This window comes from Mus musculus, chromosome 2 (assembly GCF_000001635.26).
Source record: "Mus musculus strain C57BL/6J chromosome 2, GRCm38.p6 C57BL/6J".
NCBI lineage: Eukaryota > Metazoa > Chordata > Mammalia > Rodentia > Muridae > Mus > Mus musculus.
In genome coordinates, this window is record NC_000068.7 from 31,905,902 (window position 1) to 31,927,322 (window position 21,421).

At 51.1% G+C, this 21,421-nt stretch overlaps 1 protein-coding gene across 1 annotated transcript in view; it reads left to right on the forward strand.

Annotated features, from left to right (window-relative positions):
- Lamc3 (laminin gamma 3) overlaps nt 1–21,421 on the forward strand; it is a 61,803-nt gene that overhangs the window by 18,621 nt on the left and 21,761 nt on the right. The window contains exons 6-20 of the mRNA NM_011836.4: nt 8–125; nt 2,693–2,791; nt 6,090–6,226; nt 7,135–7,245; nt 8,713–8,905; nt 9,059–9,177; nt 9,957–10,181; nt 12,527–12,715; nt 14,602–14,847; nt 15,731–15,881; nt 16,432–16,574; nt 17,026–17,204; nt 18,667–18,808; nt 19,637–19,842; nt 20,080–20,156. Of these exons, the coding sequence (NP_035966.2) occupies nt 8–125; nt 2,693–2,791; nt 6,090–6,226; nt 7,135–7,245; nt 8,713–8,905; nt 9,059–9,177; nt 9,957–10,181; nt 12,527–12,715; nt 14,602–14,847; nt 15,731–15,881; nt 16,432–16,574; nt 17,026–17,204; nt 18,667–18,808; nt 19,637–19,842; nt 20,080–20,156 (2,335 nt within the window). The remainder of the gene's footprint in view (nt 1–7; nt 126–2,692; nt 2,792–6,089; nt 6,227–7,134; nt 7,246–8,712; nt 8,906–9,058; nt 9,178–9,956; nt 10,182–12,526; nt 12,716–14,601; nt 14,848–15,730; nt 15,882–16,431; nt 16,575–17,025; nt 17,205–18,666; nt 18,809–19,636; nt 19,843–20,079; nt 20,157–21,421) is intronic.

A 21,421-nucleotide genomic window follows, 5' to 3' on the forward strand; every position in this document is an offset into this window, starting at 1 on the left:
TCTCCAGGCTCTCTGAGTCTCCAGTGTGACAACTCAGGCGTCTGTCCCTGCAAGCCCACAGTGACAGGCTGGAAGTGTGATCGCTGCCTGCCTGGATTCCACTCACTCAGTGAGGGCGGCTGCAGGTGAGGATGTGCATTGCAGACTGGTGGCCTGGGTCAACCATGTGGTGTGTTTGTGCCAAGGGAACGGAATTCTAGCTGCCCTCACCTTTACATTCTCCCCTGATGTAACCCCACCCTGTAGCTACTGAGCCCCTGCCTCTTGAGAGATAAAGCTGCAGACACAGGAAGAACTAACCAACCAGCCCACTGGGGTGGAGGGTGGGGGAGACCTGGGAGGCCCACTTGCTGTGAGAAGGACAGAGCCCCAGGTTGAAACCTGAGAATTCATGAGCAAGGGACATGAGACACTCCAAGTGGGGAGGGGACACAGCCAAGGCTGAGGTAGGAGTCAGGTGAGACTCAGGTCTGGAAGAAGAAGAGCCTAGTGCTGAGGGGCCTTTGGGGTATCTGGGGAAGGCTGTGACCAGGGAGGCCAAGGTAGGTGTCTGTGTGAGAGGCGGGGTGAGGCTTTGGCAGGAGCACGGCTGGCCCTGAAGAGGGAGGACGGAGATGAGCAGATTTCGAAGCCCAAGTTTATGGTGACAGGAGACTGAGGAGGAGGAAGAGATGGGGGCTGATTCTCATGGCGGAGGGCCAAGAAGAAGCTGGGCAGGGAGCCAGGCCTTATATCCATGGTTGGAGTGCGTGGTACCTGGTCATGAGGAGAGGGACCGGCAATCTGCCACAGGCTGGATCTTAGAAGAGGGGCCAGACACATTTAAAAGTTCATGGCAAAATCCACGGTGACCAATACTGCAGACAAATTCAGAAGCACTTTGTGGGTGTGGTCTTACGAAGCCTAGGCTGGCCTAAAAAATCACTACATAGCCAAGAGTGGCCTCCTCTGGGAGTTAAAGTGTATACCGTCATGGCCAGTTTTATAAGGATTGAACTCAGGGCTTCATGCATGCTAGACAAATTCTAGAAGTCCCCTAAAAGCACTTTTAAATGGGCTTGTGAAGGCCAAGGAGATAGCTCAGTTGGTAGCATTTGTTGTGCAAGTACAAGGATATGAGCTCAGATCCCCAGGAACCAGGTGAAGACCACAAGAGGCGGATTTGGCCGTGGGCATCTAGAACCTGGCACTGAGGAAAGGTGACAAAGACGAGCAGGTTGCAGGAGCTCGCTAACCAGCCAGTCTTGCTGAATCGGCAGGCTCCATGTTCAGTGAGAGACCCTAACTCAAAAAATAGGATGGAACACAAGAAGCCAGGCAGTGGTGAAACACACCTTTAATCCCAGCACTCAGGAGGCAGAAGCAAGTGGATCTCTGAGTTCAAGGCCAACCTGGTCTACAGAACAATTTCAGGAAAGCCAGGGCGACACAGAGAAACCCTGTCTGGAACAAAACAAAACAAAACAAAACAAAACAAAACAAACAAACAAACAAAAAAGTAGAATACAAGAAACCTAACTTTAATCTATGACCTCCACACACACACGTGCACACACTCCCATGAACACGGGCACACTCCCATGAACATGTGCACACACTCCCATGAACACGTGCACACACTCCCATGAACACGTGCACACACTCCCATGAACACATATGAGAAATAAACATAAAATAACACCAGAGTCCCCGCACATTTAAAAAGGCAGGAGAAGATTGCTGAGTGGACATGGTGGCACAGAAATATCCACTAAAGCTAGGGCCAGGGTTTAGGGTGGAGTGAGTAAGCGCCTGCCTATCCCAGCACAACAAAAAACAAACCAACCGCTGGACAGTGGTGGCACACACCTTTAATCCCATACTTGGGAGGCAGAGGCAGGCAGATTTCTTAGTCCGGGGCCACCAGCCTGGTCTACAGAGTGAGTTCCAGGACAGCCAGGGCTATACAGAGAAACCCTGTCTCAAAAAACCAAAAATCAAAAACCAAAACAATCAATCCCTGGACCTGCCAGTAGTGCTCCCCAGGTCCTGGCCTCAGGGCCTTTGCACATGCCATCCCTCCTCCCCTAGAGCCTGTCCCTTCTCCCAGCACTGTCTGCCCAGCCTGTGATGCCCACTGCTTTCATGCATTGGTTCTCAGCTGAGGCACTGTCTCAACCTTGAGATGCCCCCGCTCTTCCCCTGGTCTCTCTCATTCTGCAAGACTGGGCCAGACACAACTCCCTAGAACTGCCTCACCACTGTCCATTTCCCTCACAGCACGTCTTGTATGCCTGCCTGCCTGCTTGCCTATCTGTCTGTCTGTCTGTCCTAACTGGATTCTGGGATCTGTGAGGACAGGAACCATGTCTTACCAGATGAGGTGGGGGAGATGGATGGATGGAGGAGTGAGTTGAATGGAAAGACAGATGGGAAGAGAAATGAGTAGATGGATGTATGGATGCACCAATGATGGGGGGCAGGTGGATGGATGCTAAGCAAGAGCATGGGTGATGGATGGATGAATGGATGGATAGACCAATGGGAGGGGCGGGCAGTGGGAAGGGGCAGTATTGCATGAGGAGGTGGGGTACTCAGATAAAATGAAGGCAGGTACAGTCTCTTGGACAATACTGTCCCTGTTCTTCTGAGGATGGGGAATCCCCACTATGACTTGCTCAATGGACGTGTGTCTTCTCTGTTTCTTTGGCAGACCCTGTGCCTGCAATGTCGCCGGCAGCTTGGGCACCTGTGACCCCCGCAGTGGGAACTGTCCCTGCAAAGAGAATGTAGAAGGCAGCCTGTGTGACAGGTGGGTGTGCTCAACTACACAGAGCTGCCAGCAGTGAGGCACCAATGCTGTGTGCTGAAGGGAGAGGCAGGGCAGGGTCCTCAGAGACTTGGGCAAGTCTGTCACCCCACGTTCTTGCCCAAACTCCAGGGGCCTGCTACCCAGGAAGCTACCTATGGTGGATTGAGTATGCTTGGCCCAGGGAGTGGCACTATTAGGAGGTGTGGCCTTGTTGGAGGAAGTGCATCACTGTGGGGTGAGCTTTGAGACCCCCCCTCCTAATGTGGTGAGAGCCAGACTGCTCCTGGCTTCCTTTGGATAAAGAGGTAGAACTCTCAGCTCCTCCTGCACAATGCCATCTTGGACGCTGCCATGCTCCTGCCTTGAGCCCGTAAGCCAGCCCCAATTAAATGTTGTCCTTATAAAGCCCCAAATTAAGAGTTGTCCTTGGGCTGGTGAGATGGCTCAGTAGGTAAGAGCACCCGACTGCTCTTCCGCAGTTCCTGAGTTCAAGTCCCAGCAACCACATGGTGGCTCACAACCATCTGTAATGAGATCTGACGCCCTCTTCTGGAGTGTCTGAAGACAGCTACAGTGTACTTACATATAATAAATAAATAAATAAATAAATAAATAAATAAATAAATAAATAAATAAATAAATCTTTAAAAAAAAGAATTTGCAAAAAAAAAAAAAAAGAGTTGTCCTTATAAAAGAGTTGCCTTGGTCATGATGTCTGTTCACAGCAGTAAAGCCCTGTCCAAAGGCCCTGTGGGAACTGCTTATATTCTGACCCAGCTCTACTGAGGGTTTCTTAGCTGAAGAAATGCACTGTTGCTTCAAGATCAGAATCCTGAAAAGAAAGCTCTAGAAAGACAGGAAGAGCTTGTCTAATTCAGGCAGCAAATACCTGATATCATATTTCAGCACTTCTTCCTCACACCCGTGGCAGACATCACCAATGGAGAACTGTCACAGGTCTCCCATCTCACACCAGTGGCAGACATCACTAATGGAGAACTGTCACAGCTCTCCCATCTCACACCCGTGGCAGACATCACCAATAGAGAACTGTCACAGCTCTCCCATCTCACACCCGTGGCAGACATCACCAATGGAGAACTGTCACAGCTCTCCCATCTCACACCCGTGGCAGACATCACCAATGGAGAACTGTCACAGCTCTCCCATCTCACACCCGTGGCAGACATCACCAATGGAGAACTGTCACAGCTCTCCCATCTCACACCAGTGGCAGACATCATTAATGGAACACAACAATATTAACCTCAGAACCTTCTTCCTGCCTTGCTCCAAGAAGCCCCTACCATCTGAGCTAAGAGTCATCCCTGCCCTGTGAGGAAGGAATACAGGAGCAGATCTGCGGGAAATCCCGGAAACTGGAACAATTTGAATAACAAAATTAATAAAGATGCAATTGAATTATAACCCTAAGAATGGGGCAGATATCCATAATGCCAGTGGAGGATTAGATAAATAAACAGATAAGGGGACAGTGGAGCAAATCTTCCCTCAGAATTCTGAGTGATAAAGGAGGGTAGAGTGGAAATCAATGGTAGGGAGGAGATGGAATGAATGCTGGTGTCTGTGGGAAACCCGAATTTTGTCCCCTCAAGATACAACCCTGGAAATAGTTAATAATTACAATGGTGTGTTTTTTTTTTTTTTAAGAGTGTTGCAAGTAAGTTCTTTGCTACTTTCCCCTCCTGGGAGGTTTATTGTTTTTGAGACAGGTTCTCACTGTGCAGCCCAGGCTGTCCCCATACTCAAGAGCTCTGCCTGCCTCTGCCTCCTGAGTGCTGGGATTAATTGCTGTGCTACCACTCCTAACCGTGAGGTAGGTCAGGCTAACCTTGAACTTGCTATGTAGGTGAAAATGACCTTGAGCCCCTGGTCCTCCTGCCTTCACCTCCTAGTTGCTGGGGTTACTGGCGTGCACTGCCATGCCTGGCCAGTGCCCTATTTCTATTAACTAAACTGTAGCAACTGATTAGACCAAAAACCTTGTGGGCAGCATTGTAGCTGGGAGATGATTCAACCACAGCCAGTGTCACTTGCGAGGCTGAGACAGGATTGTCATGAGTACAAGGCCAGGCAGGCCAGGATATAAAATAAGACCTTGCCTCAAACAAACAAACACATACATACATACATACATACATACATACATACATACATACAAAGAACAAACAGACAGACAAACAAACAAGGGGGCTGGAAGGATAGCTCAGCAGTTAGGAGCACTTGATTATACAGAGGACCCCAGTTCAGTTTCTATCACCCACTCACCCACATGGTTGCTCACAACCATCTGAAACTCCAGTTCCAGGGGATTCAATTCAACACCCTCTCTGGATGCTGCAGGCACCAGACATGCACACAGTACACAAACATGATTGCAAGCAAAGCATGTATATATATATATATATATATATATATATATATATATATATATATATGTATGTATGTATGTATGTATGTATGTATGTATGTATGTATATGTATATGTATATGTATAAGTATATGTATAAGTATATGTATGTATATATATGTATAACTTTTAAAATTAAAATTGTCTTTCTAAAAAACAACAAACACCCACCTCTGCACTCGGAGGCAGAGGCAGGCAGATTTCTGAGTTCAAGGCCAGCCTGGTCTACAAAGTGAGTTCCAGGACAGCCAGGGCTACACAGAGAAACCCTGTCTCGAACCTCCCCCCCCCCCAAAAAAAACCCAACAAACAACAATAAGACCCAAAGCCTTATTGTGCACACCTTTAGGGTCAGTACTTGGGAGGCAGAGGCAGGAAGATCTCTCTGAGTTCAAGGCCACAGTCTTGTCTACATAGAGGGTTCCAGGCCAGGCAGGGTTGCATGGTGCGACCCTGCCTTGAACAAACAAAGAAACAAAAAAACACAGAAATGAAGGTATCAAGGCCTCAAAAGATGAGAAGGAAATGTTTACAAATCAGAAGACACAAGGGAGAAGCTAAATGCAGTGTCAAGTCCTGGAGCAGGGAAACATATTATTAAGAAAAGAAAAGAAACCCAGACACAGCCTAGAGCTTGTTAACATTAGTTAGGTGGTGCTGATCTTGGCTTCCAGGACATATATCAGCAGCAGAGACACAGAACAGGCAGGCATGGGGACTGTCCATCTTGTCTGTGTAAGTTGTGATTTTAAGAGAAAAATAAAAATAAAAATATTTGCTTAAATTTCCCCAGGAGTCCTAATCGTCTGGATCCTGGTCCTATGCCATCCTGGCTTGTTCACGTGACCCAGTCTGACTCTCTTACAGATGCCGCCCTGGGACATTTAACCTGCAGCCCCACAATCCAGTGGGCTGCAGCAGCTGCTTCTGTTATGGCCACTCCAAGGTGTGTTCTCCTGCTGCCGGGTTCCAGGAACACCACATCCGCTCAGACTTCCGCCATGGTAATTGTGCATGAGGTCTGCCTTCCTTGGCCCTGGCTGAGAATCTCAATTTGGAAGCTGGGATGGGGACAGCAACAGCCCTTCCACCATCTCCCCCTTTGGAAAGACACCCTATGCCCCACAGCCGTGGTGTGTAGGGTGGGAAAGGAAATCCCCCATCACCTGCCACTGCCCCGGGGCTCCTTCCCCAACCACCACCCCTCCAGCCTCTTACACTTTACCATCAGGTGGCACTGGAAAACTGGGTATTGCTGCGGCAACCCTGAGTCCTGTAGGGCAGCCTCCATTTACCAGCAGGAGAGTTAGTCTCCTCAGTATATGTGAGTTTCAGCTTAGACTCTTGGCCTTCATTTATTAAGCACCGTCTGTATGCCAGCCAGTGCTGCTCCCTGTTCTAGGCTATCTCAGGATCCTTGTAGGCAGGTCTCTCATTCACAGTTTACAGACTACATCCGGTCTATCTGAGATTGGTTCTGGCTACTATGATTGTGTCTTTGGAACAAGAGGGTGCAACTCCAAGCTCTGTAATCCATCAGAGTCCAGATGCCCAGCAATCCTCCTTGGAACATTCCCCCACACCTGAGAGTTTAGTCTTAAAGACTGGACATCAATTTCAGGATGTCCAGATACAGAGGCAGTGGGCCCTCTGCTGGACACCACACAGAAAGCAGGGTACCACATAGCAGTGATTGGCCTGAAACTAGCCAAAGGCTTGTCTTCTGAATCCTAAGACAACAAAGAGAGGGCTAGGGATGTAGCTCAGTGGATAGAGTTCTTGCCAACCTTGCACAAGGTTTGTCCGGGACGAGGACCCAACTTGGCCTCAAACTCCCTCCGACTTTAGAGCCCTGCTGGAACTTGTCACTGCACGTCACTGTTGGGGTGAATATTCTGTGTTCGATATTTAGGAGCTGGTGGCTGGCAGATCAGAAGCATGGGAGTGTCCAAGCGTCCTCTGCAATGGAGCCAGAGTGGGCTCCTCCTGGGCCTGCGAGGAGGGGAGGAACTCTCAGCCCCAAGTAGGTAACAGTCAGTCCCCATTGGCCACACCTCCCAGGTCCCCGCTGCTGCTAATAATTCAGATCTTCAGAGTAGGTGAATTCTGTTTGTTTGGTTGGTTTTGGTTTTGGTTTTGGTTTGGTTTTTCGAGACAGGGTTTCTCTGTGTAGCCCTGGCTGTCCTGGAACTCACTTTGTAGACCAGGCTGGCCTCGAACTCAGAAATCCGCCTGCCTCTGCCTCCTGAGTGCTGGATTACAGGCGTGTGCCACCATGGCCTGGCGAATTCCCACCTCTTAATACTTTACTAGAAGGATTCTTTCAGCACAAGCTTAGGGGTGCCAGTCAAACAGGTGCTGGCGAGTGGCCATGGATTCGGTAGCATGGAACACATACATTTATTCTCTTTGTGTATTGGAAACCGGAAGCAGGGACTGGGCATCACGTCACAGGGCTGTGTCTCCCCTCCAGAGTCCACACCCTCCCCCACCTTCAGAAAAGCTGTCCTTCTTATGATCACAACTGATCTTCGTCTCTTCCTCCCTGGAGATCCCCTGGACCTTACTGGATAATCCAATAGACCTCTCCTACTCTAGCTGCAGCTTAGTCCTTTTTGACCTGGTCAAATCGCCTCTGGTTAGACCCCAGGGATTATGCCTGGGGACAACTCTGGGTATTATGACTCTTCAGTCAGAGCACGGCAAATGTGAAATCATCAAAATACTCTGTGTGTGTGTGTGTGTGTGTGTGTGTGTGTGAGAGAGAGAGAGAGAGAGAGAGAGAGAGAGAGATGCATGTTTGCATGGGAGTGGGCACAATCGTGTGTATGGGCGCAAGTGCATGCGGAAGCCAGAAGTTAATGTGAGAAATCATCTGACATCTCTCTTCCGCCTTGTTCATTGAGGCAGGGTGTCTCAGTCAAACCCGGAGCTCGCTGACAGGCCAGTCCCCCACTAGCCAGCTTGTTCTAGAGATTTCCTTGCTCCAGCTTCTGAGGCTGGGATTACAGCAGGCCACCATGCCCATTGAGTGTGGGTTCTAGGAACCCAAACTCTGGTTCTGTCACTCTGTGTCAAGCACTCTAACCACTAAGACATCTCCCCAGCCCTGGCCTTGGATTGCATTGTGCTTGGATGGTTTATTGTTGCCATCTATGCAAATGCTAGGGGCTGGTGGGATGGCTCAGCTGTTAAGTACTCTGGTTGCTCTTCCAGAGGTCCTGAGTTCAAGACCCAGCATCCACATGGTGGCTGGTGACTCATGACCATCTATAAAGGGATCTGATGCCCTCTTCTGGCATGTAGGTGTACATGCAGACAGAGTACTCCTACATTTGAATGATAGGTAGATAGATAGATAGATAGATAGATAGATAGATAGATAGATAGATAGATAGATAGATAGATAGATAATAAACAAATAAGAATACAGATGATAGAATCAAATTAAGCATATGGAGCTATCAAAGCTCTTCCCTCTTATCTTCAGAGAAGTTCCTGGGAGACCAGAGACTCAGCTATGGACAGCCAGTCATACTGACCCTCCAAGTACCCCCTGGAGGCTCCCCACCTCCTATTCAGCTGAGACTGGAGGGAGCAGGCTTGGCTCTGTCTCTGAGGCCCTCCAGTCTACCCAGCCCTCAGGACACCAGGCAGCCAAGACGAGTTCAGCTCCAGTTCCTGTAAGTGTCCTCCCGGTCCTGAGAGGTGGGAGTGGGGTGGCAGGCAGAGTGGCCTCTGAGGGCTAGGCACACTGGGAGGCTCTGAGGACCCCAGCCTCTTGGCACCACCTGTCCCTACATCAGGCTGTCCCATTGATTTTCTGTCCTTTACAGCTTGCAGGAGACTTCTGAGGAGGCAGAGTCCCCACTGCCCACCTTCCACTTCCAGCGCCTGCTTTCCAATCTGACTGCTCTGAGCATCTGGACCAGTGGCCAAGGACCGGGCCATTCTGGTAGTATGATAACAGTTCACACCCTTAGAATATGGGTCCTGGCCCTGCATTGTCCGTGGAGTTCCCCCAGCATGGACTCTGAGATTGAGGAATCAGGACACTTGCACAAGGCAACAGAAGTGTGTCTGAGGGCAGAGGCAGGGGTTGGACGGCAGGGAGCAGGAAGTCCTGGGGAAGAACAACTCTAGGAAGCCGATTCACATCCTTGACAGAATCCTGTACCATCCCGTCCCTCATCTTCCTGTGAGCACTGCTCACCCTGCTGGCCAACAGTGGCATTGCACCTCATCCACTTCATGGGCTGATAAGGATTCTAAATTCACCCAACTGTTTTTTTGTTTGTTTGTTTTGTTTTGTTTTTTGGGTTGTTTTTTTTTTTTTGGTTTTTTTGGTTTTGTTTTTCAAGACAGGGTTTCTCTGTGTAGCCCTGGTTATCCTGGAACTCACTTTGTAGACCAGGCTGGCCTCGAACTCAGAAATCTGCCTGCCTCTGCCTCCCGAGTGCTGGGATTAAAGGCATGCACCACCATGCCCGGCCTTGACTGTTAATTTTAAAATTGTTCTTCAAGCCTGGCGTAGCAGTAATTCATGCCTGTAATCCCAGCACTTAAGAGGTCAAGGCCAGAGGATCGCAAGCTTGAATACTGCACAGGCTATACAGCGAACACCCTGTCTCAAACAAACAGTTGACCCCTTTGCATGCATGAGCCCCATTGTGGGTTCTCAGGAAGTATCGACTGGACATGGATGCAGGTCCCCCCTTGCTTCTCATTCTGCAGGCCAAGTGCTCTTGTGTGAAGTTCAGCTCACATCGGCCTGGCCCCAGCGTGAGCTTGCCCCTCCAGCCTCTTGGGTGGAGACCTGCTTATGTCCCCAGGGATACACAGGCCAGTTCTGTGAATTCTGTGCTCTGGGATACAAGAGAGAAATACCTCATGGGGGTCCCTATGCCAACTGCATTCCCTGCACCTGCAACCAGCATGGCACCTGTGACCCCAACACAGGTAAGTCCCCAGAATCCCATTCCAAAGCTCCCTGAGCTATGCAGACACGGTGGCATGAGGACTGGACCTCACAGATGGCCCTTGGGAGACATGGACACTGGCCTGTCCTTGCCCTGTTCCCTGGGACTTCGCCTATTATAACAAAAGTCCTGAGTGGAACCTAGGGGCCAGGGATTGTATGCACCTGAGGGGGCCTTCAGCCAGCCTCTCTTCAGGCATCTGCCCACGCCTCCTCCACCACCACCACACCCTGCAGGCCCTGGGAAAGGCCCCTCAGAGCCTTGCTTCCCAGCAGGTGCTATGAGAATTACCAGCACAGATAGCAACAGGAGAAAGACATTCAGAGAGTCGCACAGATGACAGGAACTCATGGGTGTTCACCCAAAGCCACAAGCCAAGTGTCCTCACTGCTTGGAAAAGTCACTTCTCTCCCCGAATGTCCCCATCTATACAGTACAGACAGCAGTAGTATACACTGCCCAGGCCATGGAGACAAAGTCCATGAAGGTCAGGAATTGTCTAGATATTTAAAAGAACAGAACGCTCTTTGCACTGAAGTTCAGGGGTAGCTGACGGAGTGAGCCGTGGGTGGGTTCTTTTCCTGGGAGAGACAGATAAATAATATAAAGGAAGGAATAAGATAGTCTCATCCCCTTCCTCCCTAATGTCTTCTCCTTGATTCCTGTAGACATGCAAGTGATATATTCTCCATTATTGTCCCATTTGTTTCCAAGTGGGGTGACCTCATGACCTGTAGGTGACAGAGCCACACCTCCCACCAGCGGTGGTGGCTGTCATTCAGTAGAGCTACTTCTCATACCTACAGAGATACAGAAACCTCTCCAGAGGTCATGTGACCAGGAGGCGCTAGGGGACAGACACAGGCCTTTTCACCTCTGTGTCACAGGCCTTTCGCCCTGCTGCCTCCCCAAGACAGGTGGAATCTCTGATACATAGAACATTGTCCATGGCTCCTGTGCCTGGCAGACATCACCAATTGAGCCTAGATGAAGCCTCGCAACCCTTTCCTGGATAATGCTCCCTGCAGCTCCTGTTGAGGAAACAGAATCTCCTCATGAGATTGAACTGATTTTTCACCCCCACGGAGCCCTTGACTTTGCCACAACTTTCCATTCGGTATAAGTAAGCCTTCGTCTGTAAAATGGGTAGAGCAGCTAGTCTAAGAATCAAGCCTGAGGGTGTGAGCTGAGGCAGGAATTCTCCCTGGCTCTAGGGAATGAAGTTCTCTTCCGTTCTCCTCACAGCCATGGCTGGACACTGCTGGTTGCCTCCTGTAGGGCCCCTCTTGGGTCCCCATGGTGAGTCACGACCCTAGGCTCTGAGCAGACTCCAGGGGTTGCTGGACTGGAGAAGGGGGTCTGTGGTATCCTCCGTCTTCCAGTACCAAGAGTTGCCATACCAATAGCATGTATATACTATAGGTCCTGTACAGAGTGAGCCCCCGAAAGACTGGAAGCCTGAGCCAGGGTCTCCCTTTAGGTGGGGCCCTCAAGGTGAAGAGGATTATTGCTGTGCCTTCCATTGGTCGGGAGAGCTGTGAGACAGGAATAGTGAACAGTGTCCAATTGTTGTCCCTGCCCACCCTTGCCCCCCACCCTGGCTCTGCCACCCCATCCATCCACTCCTGCCAGCATATTTGTGGTGTGGCCTCTGTTACCATCCATCCCAACTTCTAAGACAGGGATCTGAGGTGCAAGGTGGCCACCCAGCCAGTAGGTGGCAGAGCCACACCTCTTACCCACCGAGGGGCGGGTTAGAAGGTTTTCCCAGCTCACACACACAAACCTTAAGTGAACCCAGGCAGTCTGGCTCAGCCGGGATTTACCCCAAGCTCCTGTCTCTCTAGTCTACCAATGTGTGTCCTGCAACTCCTCCACCAGGATACTCACTGTCTAGGGTAGCAGTTCTCAATCTGTAAGTCGCAATGTCTTGGCAAACCTCTATCTCCAAAAATCTTTACATTACAATTCCTAGCTGTAGTAGCAAAATTACAGTTATAAAGTAGCAACAGAAAAATCTTTATGGTTGGAGGTCACCACATCATGAGGAACTGTGTTAAAGAGTCGCAGCATGCCGGGCAGTGGTGGCGCTTGCCTTTAATCCCAGCACTTGGGAGGCAGAGGCAGGTGGATTTCTGAGTTTGAGGCCAGCCTAGTCTACAGAGTGAGTTCCAGGACAGCCAGAGCGACACAGAGAAACCCTGTCTTGAAAAACCAAAAAAAAAAAAAAAAAAAAGAATCGCAGCATTAGGAATTAGGAAGGTTGAGAACCACTGTTCCAGGGGCTTCTGGACTGAGATAGTGAACAAGTGCCTTGCTCCTTAGGGATCTGCCTGTGTGGCCACCACACCGAGGGTCCATCCTGTGAGCGGTGCATGCCAGGTTTCTACGGTAACGCCTTCTCAGGCCGTGCTGATGATTGCCAGCCCTGTCCGTGCCCTGGCCAATCAGCCTGTGCAACCATCCCAGAGAGTGGAGATGTGGTGTGCACACACTGCCCTCCTGGTCAGAGAGGTGAGTGGCTTGTGCTCTGTTTCCCAGAAAGACCAAGCCTGAGCCCTGATCCTGCCCTGGCTCTAACAGAGGTTAGGGTATGACAGGTAGGACAGAGCATGGTCCAAGGGTGGCAAGCATGACTTCTGAGGACAGAGTCTCCTTGTCAAGTTCCCAGTATGCTGAGAGTTACTGCAGACCTGGGGCTTTGGCCATATATAATGGAACCTTGGAAGGCCTATATGTGGGCTTTTAGAGTTGTTTTTAAAGTTGTTGGGAGGAAGCCAAGGGACCTGGGATCCTCACTGCAGAAAACCCCAACAATGAGGTTGGCATGTCTCAAAGGAAGGCTCAGCTTGGGAAGTGATGCTGAAGAAACCAGACCACCTGAGTCTGAGACTTAGAGCACAGAAGACAAAGAGCAAGGGCAGGGACCACATTCCTCTCCCCTCGGCGCTGGGGAGGCAGAGGGATACCGGGAGTCCAGGAGGAGCAGTGGGGCTCAGGGGTCCTCTCTCAAAACACAAGGTAGAGTTAAGAATGACACCCAACACTTATCTCCGGCCTTCACGCACATACACATATGTGTACATCCACACACATGCACACTCGTTTGCCTGTACAGACACGTGCGCACACACAGACACATACACACACACACACACACACACACACACACACACACACAAACACACACACACAGAGGACTTTTCAGAGTTCAGGTTTTAGTGAGTATCAGGCAACAAGAGGCAAACAGCCCTCTCCTCCCAGGTTCCATCCTCTCTGCTCCCACTCTCTGCTGCAGGACTTCCCCCTCCCCGGCTCTTCCCTCAGAGGTGCATTTAACAGCCTTTGAGGCTACTGCAATGCCCCACAAAGTCACCCACTTAAAGTGGACAATTAAACGGCTATCGGTATATTACATCATTAATTCTTTATCATAATAAAACCCATATCATAAAGCTGTCCTCCTTGGCCATCATTTTAAGCGTGTGATTCATTGGCCTAAGGGGCCCTGGCATCGTAGGCTGTTCCCTGCCACCATCCTCCCCAGTGAGCGCCCGCCGTGCCCACTGAGCTGTCATCTAAGCTCCCTGTCCCATGCCCACTCCTCACTACTATCTGACTATGTCTCTGAATTTGTCTTCTCTAAGTAGAAGAGAATGTTGTCCTTCTGAGACATTTAGTATATGGGACTAGTGTCTGCACTGAATGGTTTTGTGGAGTATCCTGCTCCCTGGGGGTTAGACTCTGTACCCACTGGCATTAGACTGCCCCTCCATTTCTTACCTATCCCCATTTTCTGACCCCCTCTAAACCGAGGCAGTGAGAGTGAACAGTGAGAGATGCTTGCAGGGTGGGTGGGACATTCCTAAGAGAGGACATCAGGAGCAGTTGTGGCTGCCAGAGGGAACCACCCCCAGAGAGAGGGCCTGGGTAGCTTATAGATCAACGATTTCAGATTTCTGCTAGCTTCTTTACCCACATCACCTCCTGGGGCCTTGGGAGAGAGTAGCATGCAGCTTCCCTGGACTTCTGAGTTGAGCCTACCAAAGTCCAAGTGATGCTGAGGAAGATGCTAATAAAGATGCAAAGGATGATGGTGGACCCTGTGGTACCTGCTACTGCTGAGTGCTCTGCAGTTAGTGCTCTGCACAAATAACCTCATCGAGGCCTCTTGTGGAGCAGCTACAAAGCTCTCCTCACTACAGAGGCGAGGAGCCAGGAATAAGGAAGGCATGATGGCTTGCCCAAGGCCACACTGCCAGCGGGCAGTGCTCTAGTACCTGACTGTAGGCCAGCTTGAGCCAGAGACCCCACATAGCCTCAGAGGCTATGGGATAGCTATACAGCCTGCTTGTGAGTGCAGCTGGCCAGTGCTCCAAACCTGCCCCTCCCATCCACAGGACGACGATGCGAGAGCTGCGAAGATGGCTTTTTTGGGGATCCTCTAGGGCTCTCTGGAGCTCCCCAGCCCTGCCGCCGATGCCAGTGCAGCGGGAACGTGGATCTCAATGCTGTGGGCAACTGTGATCCTCATTCTGGCCACTGCTTGCGCTGTCTGTACAACACGACAGGGGCCCACTGCGAGCACTGTCGGGAGGGTTTCTACGGGAGTGCCGTGGCCACAAGGCCCGTGGACAAATGTGCTCGTGAGTGCCCGAAATCCTGGGCCCATGGGGTAAGGCGGGAAAACCACTGTCCTCAACCCTCATTCGGGACCCAGACAGGATAGCTGAGAAAGCTGTCAAACCAGCTGGCCCCTCTGCTTGTCTGGGCCGCCTTAGGCAGGTCTCTTGCCTTCTTTGTTCTCTAAAAAGCACTGGGATTTGTTCTCCCCTAAGGCCCCTTCAGTCCTGACATCTCATAAGCTCTCATCCCACACTTTTGCCCTACATTAATAATCCAGCACTTCTCTCATATCGATAGTTAGCACATGAGGCTGATGCAGGGATGGTAAGGTCAAGACTTCCATCTGCCCCCCTTTTCCTGCCTGGGCTGCACTCAGCCTCGTGCCTGCCACAGGACCACAGCCTGCATCTGCCTGAATCAGGCTCCTAAAAGTCCTGCATCAGCAGCTCAGCTTTCACGCTGATCAGATGCCCTCAGAACCGTTTCTCACATGGCATCACCCACACCTCAGTGCCCTGCAGTGTGGACCCACCTCCCAGAAACCCTGCCCTGGCATCAGAAAGGGTGCTGCACTATAGTTCCTGGGAGAGCAGAAGTTTGTAGCTCCAGAGATGGCTGCCAGGCTCTGCCAATGATCAGGAACCACATCTCTGGCCTTGTCTCCAACCTGCAGCTTGAGGCAGACTCAGGAGAACTTCCGCAGCCCCACTCTTCTGGGCTGGCTCACTGACATAGCAAATGGGCTGAGACTTGAGTTTGTCCCTTGAGCCTTTCCCAAGAGGATCTCAGGAACCTGGCCTGATTAACTGTCGTCTCTGGGGCTCCCTTGGCTTCCTAGATTCTGCCTATAACCCCTAAAGTCAAAGTAGATGATTCTAAAACACCCTTTCCTGCAACTCTCAGCCTGCAGCTGTGACCTGAGGGGCTCAGTCAGTGAGAAGACCTGCAACCCTGTGACTGGCCAGTGTGTCTGCCTGCCTTATGTCTCCGGGAGGGACTGCAGCCGCTGCAGCCCTGGCTTCTATGACCTCCAGTCTGGGAGGGGCTGCCAGAGGTAGGAGGTGCGGCTATGAGTGCCCCTGGGTGTCTTGCCGGGGGAAGAGAACACCGTGGAGCCTCAGGGACAGGCCTGGTCTGGAATGTGCCATCTCAGGTCCATTTCCAGATATGCTGTGCCCTTCACCAAAGGGTACAAGAGCTCAGTCTCTCGGTATCAGACACCCAGGAGGCTCTGCCAGCCCAGGAGGCAGGCCAAGAACTGCCCAGGTGGCCAGGTGGGCAGGGGACTGGTCTGCTCTGATTCTCATCTCAATAACACCTCTCACTGGGTGATTTTTTGACCACAGCAGCACCTGAGACGGATGTCTCAGCTTCAAAGGAAGACTCCAGGGAAAGGCTGAGGGAAGTCTTCCTTGTGTAGCTCCTTGGAGCCTTCAATGTGTGTGAATTTCATAGTTCATAGTGACTTACCAGATCTGTAGATCTGTGCCCATGGTGGTTTTGGGTTGGTTTTTTTTTTTTTTCTCCCCTGTGTCCTTTGTCTCTCCAGCTATTTGAGGTTCAGTGGCAGCCTGATCAACCCTCATTCTTGCTTCATTTCATAGCTGCAAATGTCACCCACTTGGATCCTTGGAGAATAAGTGCCACCCCAAGACTGGCCAGTGTCCCTGCCGACCTGGTGTCACTGGCCAAGCCTGTGACAGATGCCAGCTAGGTTTCTTTGGCTTCTCCATCAAGGGCTGCCGAGGTGAGCAAGCTGGGTCCTGGTGGGCTGTGGGAGAGCAGGGCCGAGGTCTCTTGCTGGAGATGACCTACAAGAAGCAGGTATGGTGGGAAAGATGGCAAGCTTCAATGCTGGGTCTGGAGAGCTTGAGGTGTAGGAGCATGAGGAATGGGGGGGTCCTAGTGGTACCTCTAATGTGATCACTGAACCCTGCATATCTGCCGACAGCAGGTCACATGTGAGCCAGTTTCTTTGCTTGTACAGCCACTGTTTTGGCAGTTCTGGGTCCCTGGGGACATTGCATTAAATGAAATTGAAGAGGAGGTTGCCAGCTCTAACCTTCTGATTAGTCTTTGGCATGGACCCCTGGAGTCTGCATTGCAGGACACTCAGGGGTTGTGCAAATTCAGATTCGGGAGTGGGAGGTGAGTAGGGGATCACCATCGAGTCGCCAAAGCTGGCTGCTCTCCTCCAGACTGTAGGTGCTCCCCATTGGGTGCTGCCTCATCTCAGTGCCATGAGAACAGCACCTGTGTGTGCCGGCCCGGCTTTGTGGGCTATAAATGCGACCGCTGCCAGGACAATTTCTTCCTCGCGGATGGCGACACAGGCTGCCAAGAGTGTCCCACTTGCTATGCCCTAGTGAAGGAAGAGGTAAGTTGTCAAGCCCAGACCCGCCCACCTTCAGATCAATTTCACATCTCTATAGAGCACCAGCCCATGCTATGGCCCAGAGGCTGCCTGGCCACCCACAGATCTCAAGCCTGTGTTCCCACTGGCCACCCTCTCCTGAGTTCACCCAGCCTCCTCATTCCAATCCACCTGGCCCTCATTTGGTCCTCCTGTCACATCCCGTCCTACCCTCCCAGAGACAAGGTCATACTTGTCCAGCTCAGTGGGGATGGGATGACAGGCCAGACCAGGAGTCAGAGGACAACTTTGGAAGGCTTAATATCCAACTCCAGAATAGCTCGTTCAAGCCTTTGAGCCTCCCGGGCCCAGTGTGGCTCAGAGAACACATGGTGATACAGAAGAAAGCGGTCCATCCTGAGTGCTAGCTCATGGGACAGCAGGCCAGGTCCCTATGCCCAGCCATTTCCATTTTTGTAGGACATCATGCGTTTTGCACCATTGGGTAAACTAAGCTACCATGTGCCCCCCACCCCCCGCCTAGAACAGTTTTTTTTTCTTCCAAATGAGTTCACAAAAGGCACAGAAAGTCTAGGCTCTGTCTGAGCACTGAAGGCTTTGGGTCTGAGGGCAAAGCTTGGGACCCGGCCCTCTGCTTAATGTGATTGCAAAGGGCATGGAGCCACGGCAGGCACCCATGTCACAGCTGGCTCCTGCTCCACACAGCTTAAATGCAGCTGCTGTGCACATGGGTGAAAGCATGAGCTCAACCCAGCACACACTGGCAGCACGTGCCCATGGCACCTGCACTGTGTGCCGAGCCCAGAAACAGTGACCAGGACAGACAAAGCTATGCATGGGGGCCAGAAAAGAGCTTAGTCTGCAAGTTTGAGGACCTCAGAAACCAGGAAAAGGGGGGCACCATGGCATCCAGAAGTTAGGAAGGCAAAGACAAGCAGATCCCCTTGGCTTGCTGGCTGGTCAGCAGAGATCACTTGGTGAGCTCTAGGTCAGTGAAGGATTCTGTTTAAAAACAAAAACAAACAAACTTAACCCAGCAAAGTCGGTGTTATCCAAACAGGAATAATTTCCAATGTTGATCTCTGACCTCCATACACATATGTGTGCGTACATGTCCCTGTCCACGCAAACATGGGCACACATGCACACATAAAAGCACATATGCATACATGCACCCATTTGTACACATCTTCATGAGCCTCCTTTTCACTCCCTCTGTCCCTCCCTCAGTAGGGCATGGGTGTGGCTGGCACGGTGTCAGCAGGTGCTAGGCTGTAAGAATGGAAGTAGATGGTGAAGTTGGCAAGATGGGTCCTGGGGGCTGGTGAGCCCTTAGCACTGAGATCCATGCAGGATAGAAAGGGGAGAACCCAAGGAAAGGATGAAGCAGGCCGAAGCCAAGGGTAATACACAGCACCAGGAGAACCTGATCTCATACAGCTTTCCTTCCCACTGTCCTCTGCAGGCAGCCAAGCTGAAGGCCAGGTTGATGCTGATGGAGGGGTGGCTTCAAAGGTCTGACTGTGGTAGCCCCTGGGGACCACTAGACATTCTGCAGGGAGAAGCCCCTCTGGGGGATGTCTACCAAGGTCACCACCTACTTCAAGGTACAGAGGATGGCACACTGGGTGGTGAGGGGACTGGTAGAGGTGAGGGGACTATCTCAGGATAGTCATGACACCCCACAGGCCTCTCCTCCCATGTCCCTAGCCCATCTATAACGACACTAACGTGGGTCTCTGTCCCTGCCTCCTGCCCTGCACTGACTATAAGCTCAGGGAAACCTGGTCTGGCTTCACTCATTTAACCATTTAGCCACACACTTTTGCGCGCCTGGGGCGCTGTTCCAGGTGCTGAACAGGTGCAGTTCTCTGGGGTTTTGGTTCTCAGCCCGTTGGCTTGCTGCCCTGTCTCCAGCCAGTGCTTGGCACATTTCAAAAGAATTAGTAACTAAGAAAAGCAGACCTGTCGTTAGGCCAGGTGGAATGTGGCCTTGGGATACAGAAAGTTTGCAAAATGTTGAAACTGAGCTGATCACTCTGTACAGCTGCCTTTTGCAAGCAGCTGTGCTTCGACAGCTGGCAGAAGGTGAGCAGGGCGAAGCATCAAATGAGAGGGCAGTGGGATGGCCCCATGTGGGACTCAGTGAGTCACAGCACTGACTTGAGTTGGGGTACAACTACCAGCTCCTATTCTGGAGATGCCCATTGTGGTTCCAAAGGGCCTACAAGTCCCGGTTTGCCATCCCTGAGCCTCAACCTTTACAGCTATAAAATGGGCAGATTTTTCCTTTGGGGTACTGGAAGCAGAGGGGCAAAGTAGCTCTGGGGAGCCAGCTGTGCCCAGGCGGGTGGAGGTCTCAGGTGGAAGCTTGATTGAGGGGCCTTTCGTGTGGAATCTCAATCAGTGATCGCTGGGTCACTGGCTTCCCACAGAGACCCGGGGGACCTTCCTGCAGCAGATGGTGGGCCTGGAGGATTCTGTGAAGGCCACTTGGGAGCAGTTGCAGGTGCTGAGAGGGCATGTACACTGTGCCCAGGCTGGAGCTCAGAAGACCTGCATCCAGCTGGCAGAGCTGGAGGAGACATTGCAGTCCTCAGAGGAGGAGGTCCTTCGTGCAGCCTCAGCTCTCTCATTTCTGGTACCATGGTCCCCAAACCCTGCTTCCTCTGGAGCCCGTGTAGGAGTCTTTGCCCCCAAGCCCTGTCCTTAACCGATTGCCCATGGTTTGATGTCACCGGCAAACTGGCTCACACCGGGTCTCTCACTGACGGAGAAAGGCACAATATCGACATCATTCTATTTTGCTCAGTCAGCTAGCCGGCTGTAAACCTTGACTTTCCAGGACGAGCCTCAGCTTTTCTCTCTGCTCCTTAAGGCAAGTCTTCAGAAAGGATCCAGCACACCCACCAATTGGAGTCACCTGGCATCAGAGGCCCAGATCCTTGCCAGAAGGTGAGGCGTGGAGCTTCAGGGTATGGGGGGACTGTGCTCCTTGCTCTTACTGTTGACAGAGGGGGTGGAGCAGTCCTTCTTGGACAGGCTCCAGTTGTCAGGGTTAGCCTCTTGGAGCTAGGACCAGATGAGCTAAGGGCTGCTCAGCGGGGCAGGGGAGTAGATGTGACCAGCATAGGAAGGGTTTGGGTGGGGTAGAGAAGAAGGTGCAGATGTGCTGGGGGAAAGCTTGCTTAATGGACCTAATCTTGGCATCTGGTGGCTTAAAAACACACACGTTTTTTAAGATGTAGTTCACAGGGCCTGGGGAAATGGCTCAGTCAGTTAATTTGCTTATCACACAGGCATGAGGACCTGAGGTCAATCCCCAAAGGCCATGTCAAAAGCCAGCTGTAACAGGTGGCACTGGCTTGTAACTTCAGCAATAAGGATGCAGAGATACTGGATGCAGGATGCAGCATAAGGATGTGATCCTGGGAGCACACTAGCCAGCCAGTCCAGCCTAGTTCCCAATGAGAGACCCTGTCTTAAGAACCAAGGTGGGGGCTGGCAAGATGGCTCAGCGGGTAAGAGCACTGACTGCTCTTCCGAAGGTCCTGAGTTCAAATCTCAGCAACCGTAATGAGATCTGACACCCTCTTCTGGTGTGTCTGAAGTCAGCTACAGTGTGCTTATTTATAATAATAAATCTTAAAAAAAAAAAAAAGCCGAGTGGTGGTGGCACACGACTTTAATCCCAGCACTTGGGAGGCAAAGGCAGGTGGATTTCTTTTTTTTTTTTTTTTTTTTTTTTGGTTTTTTTCGAGACAGGGTTTTTCTTTATAGCCCTGGCTGTCCTGGAACTCACTTTGTAGACCAGGCTGGCCTCAAACTCAGAAATCCGCCTGCCTCTGCCTCCCAAGTGCTGAGATTAAAGGTGTGAGCCACCACGCCCATCTTAAGATATTATTATTAATCCAGGCAGGCAGATTTCTGAGTCGAGGCCAGCCTGGTCTACAAAGTGAGTTCCAGGACAGCCAGGGCTATACAGAGAAACCCTGTTTCAAAAAACAAAACCAAACAAACAAACAAAACCAATAATAATAATAATAATAATAATAATAATAATAATATCTTAAAACAAGGTAGGCATACCTGAGGTTGACCTCTGGCCTTCACACATACACACAAGGTGGGAAGATGATTCTTTTTTTCTTTTTTTTTCAAGATTTATTTATTTATGTATACGAGTACACTGTACCTGTCCTCAGACACACCAGAAGAGG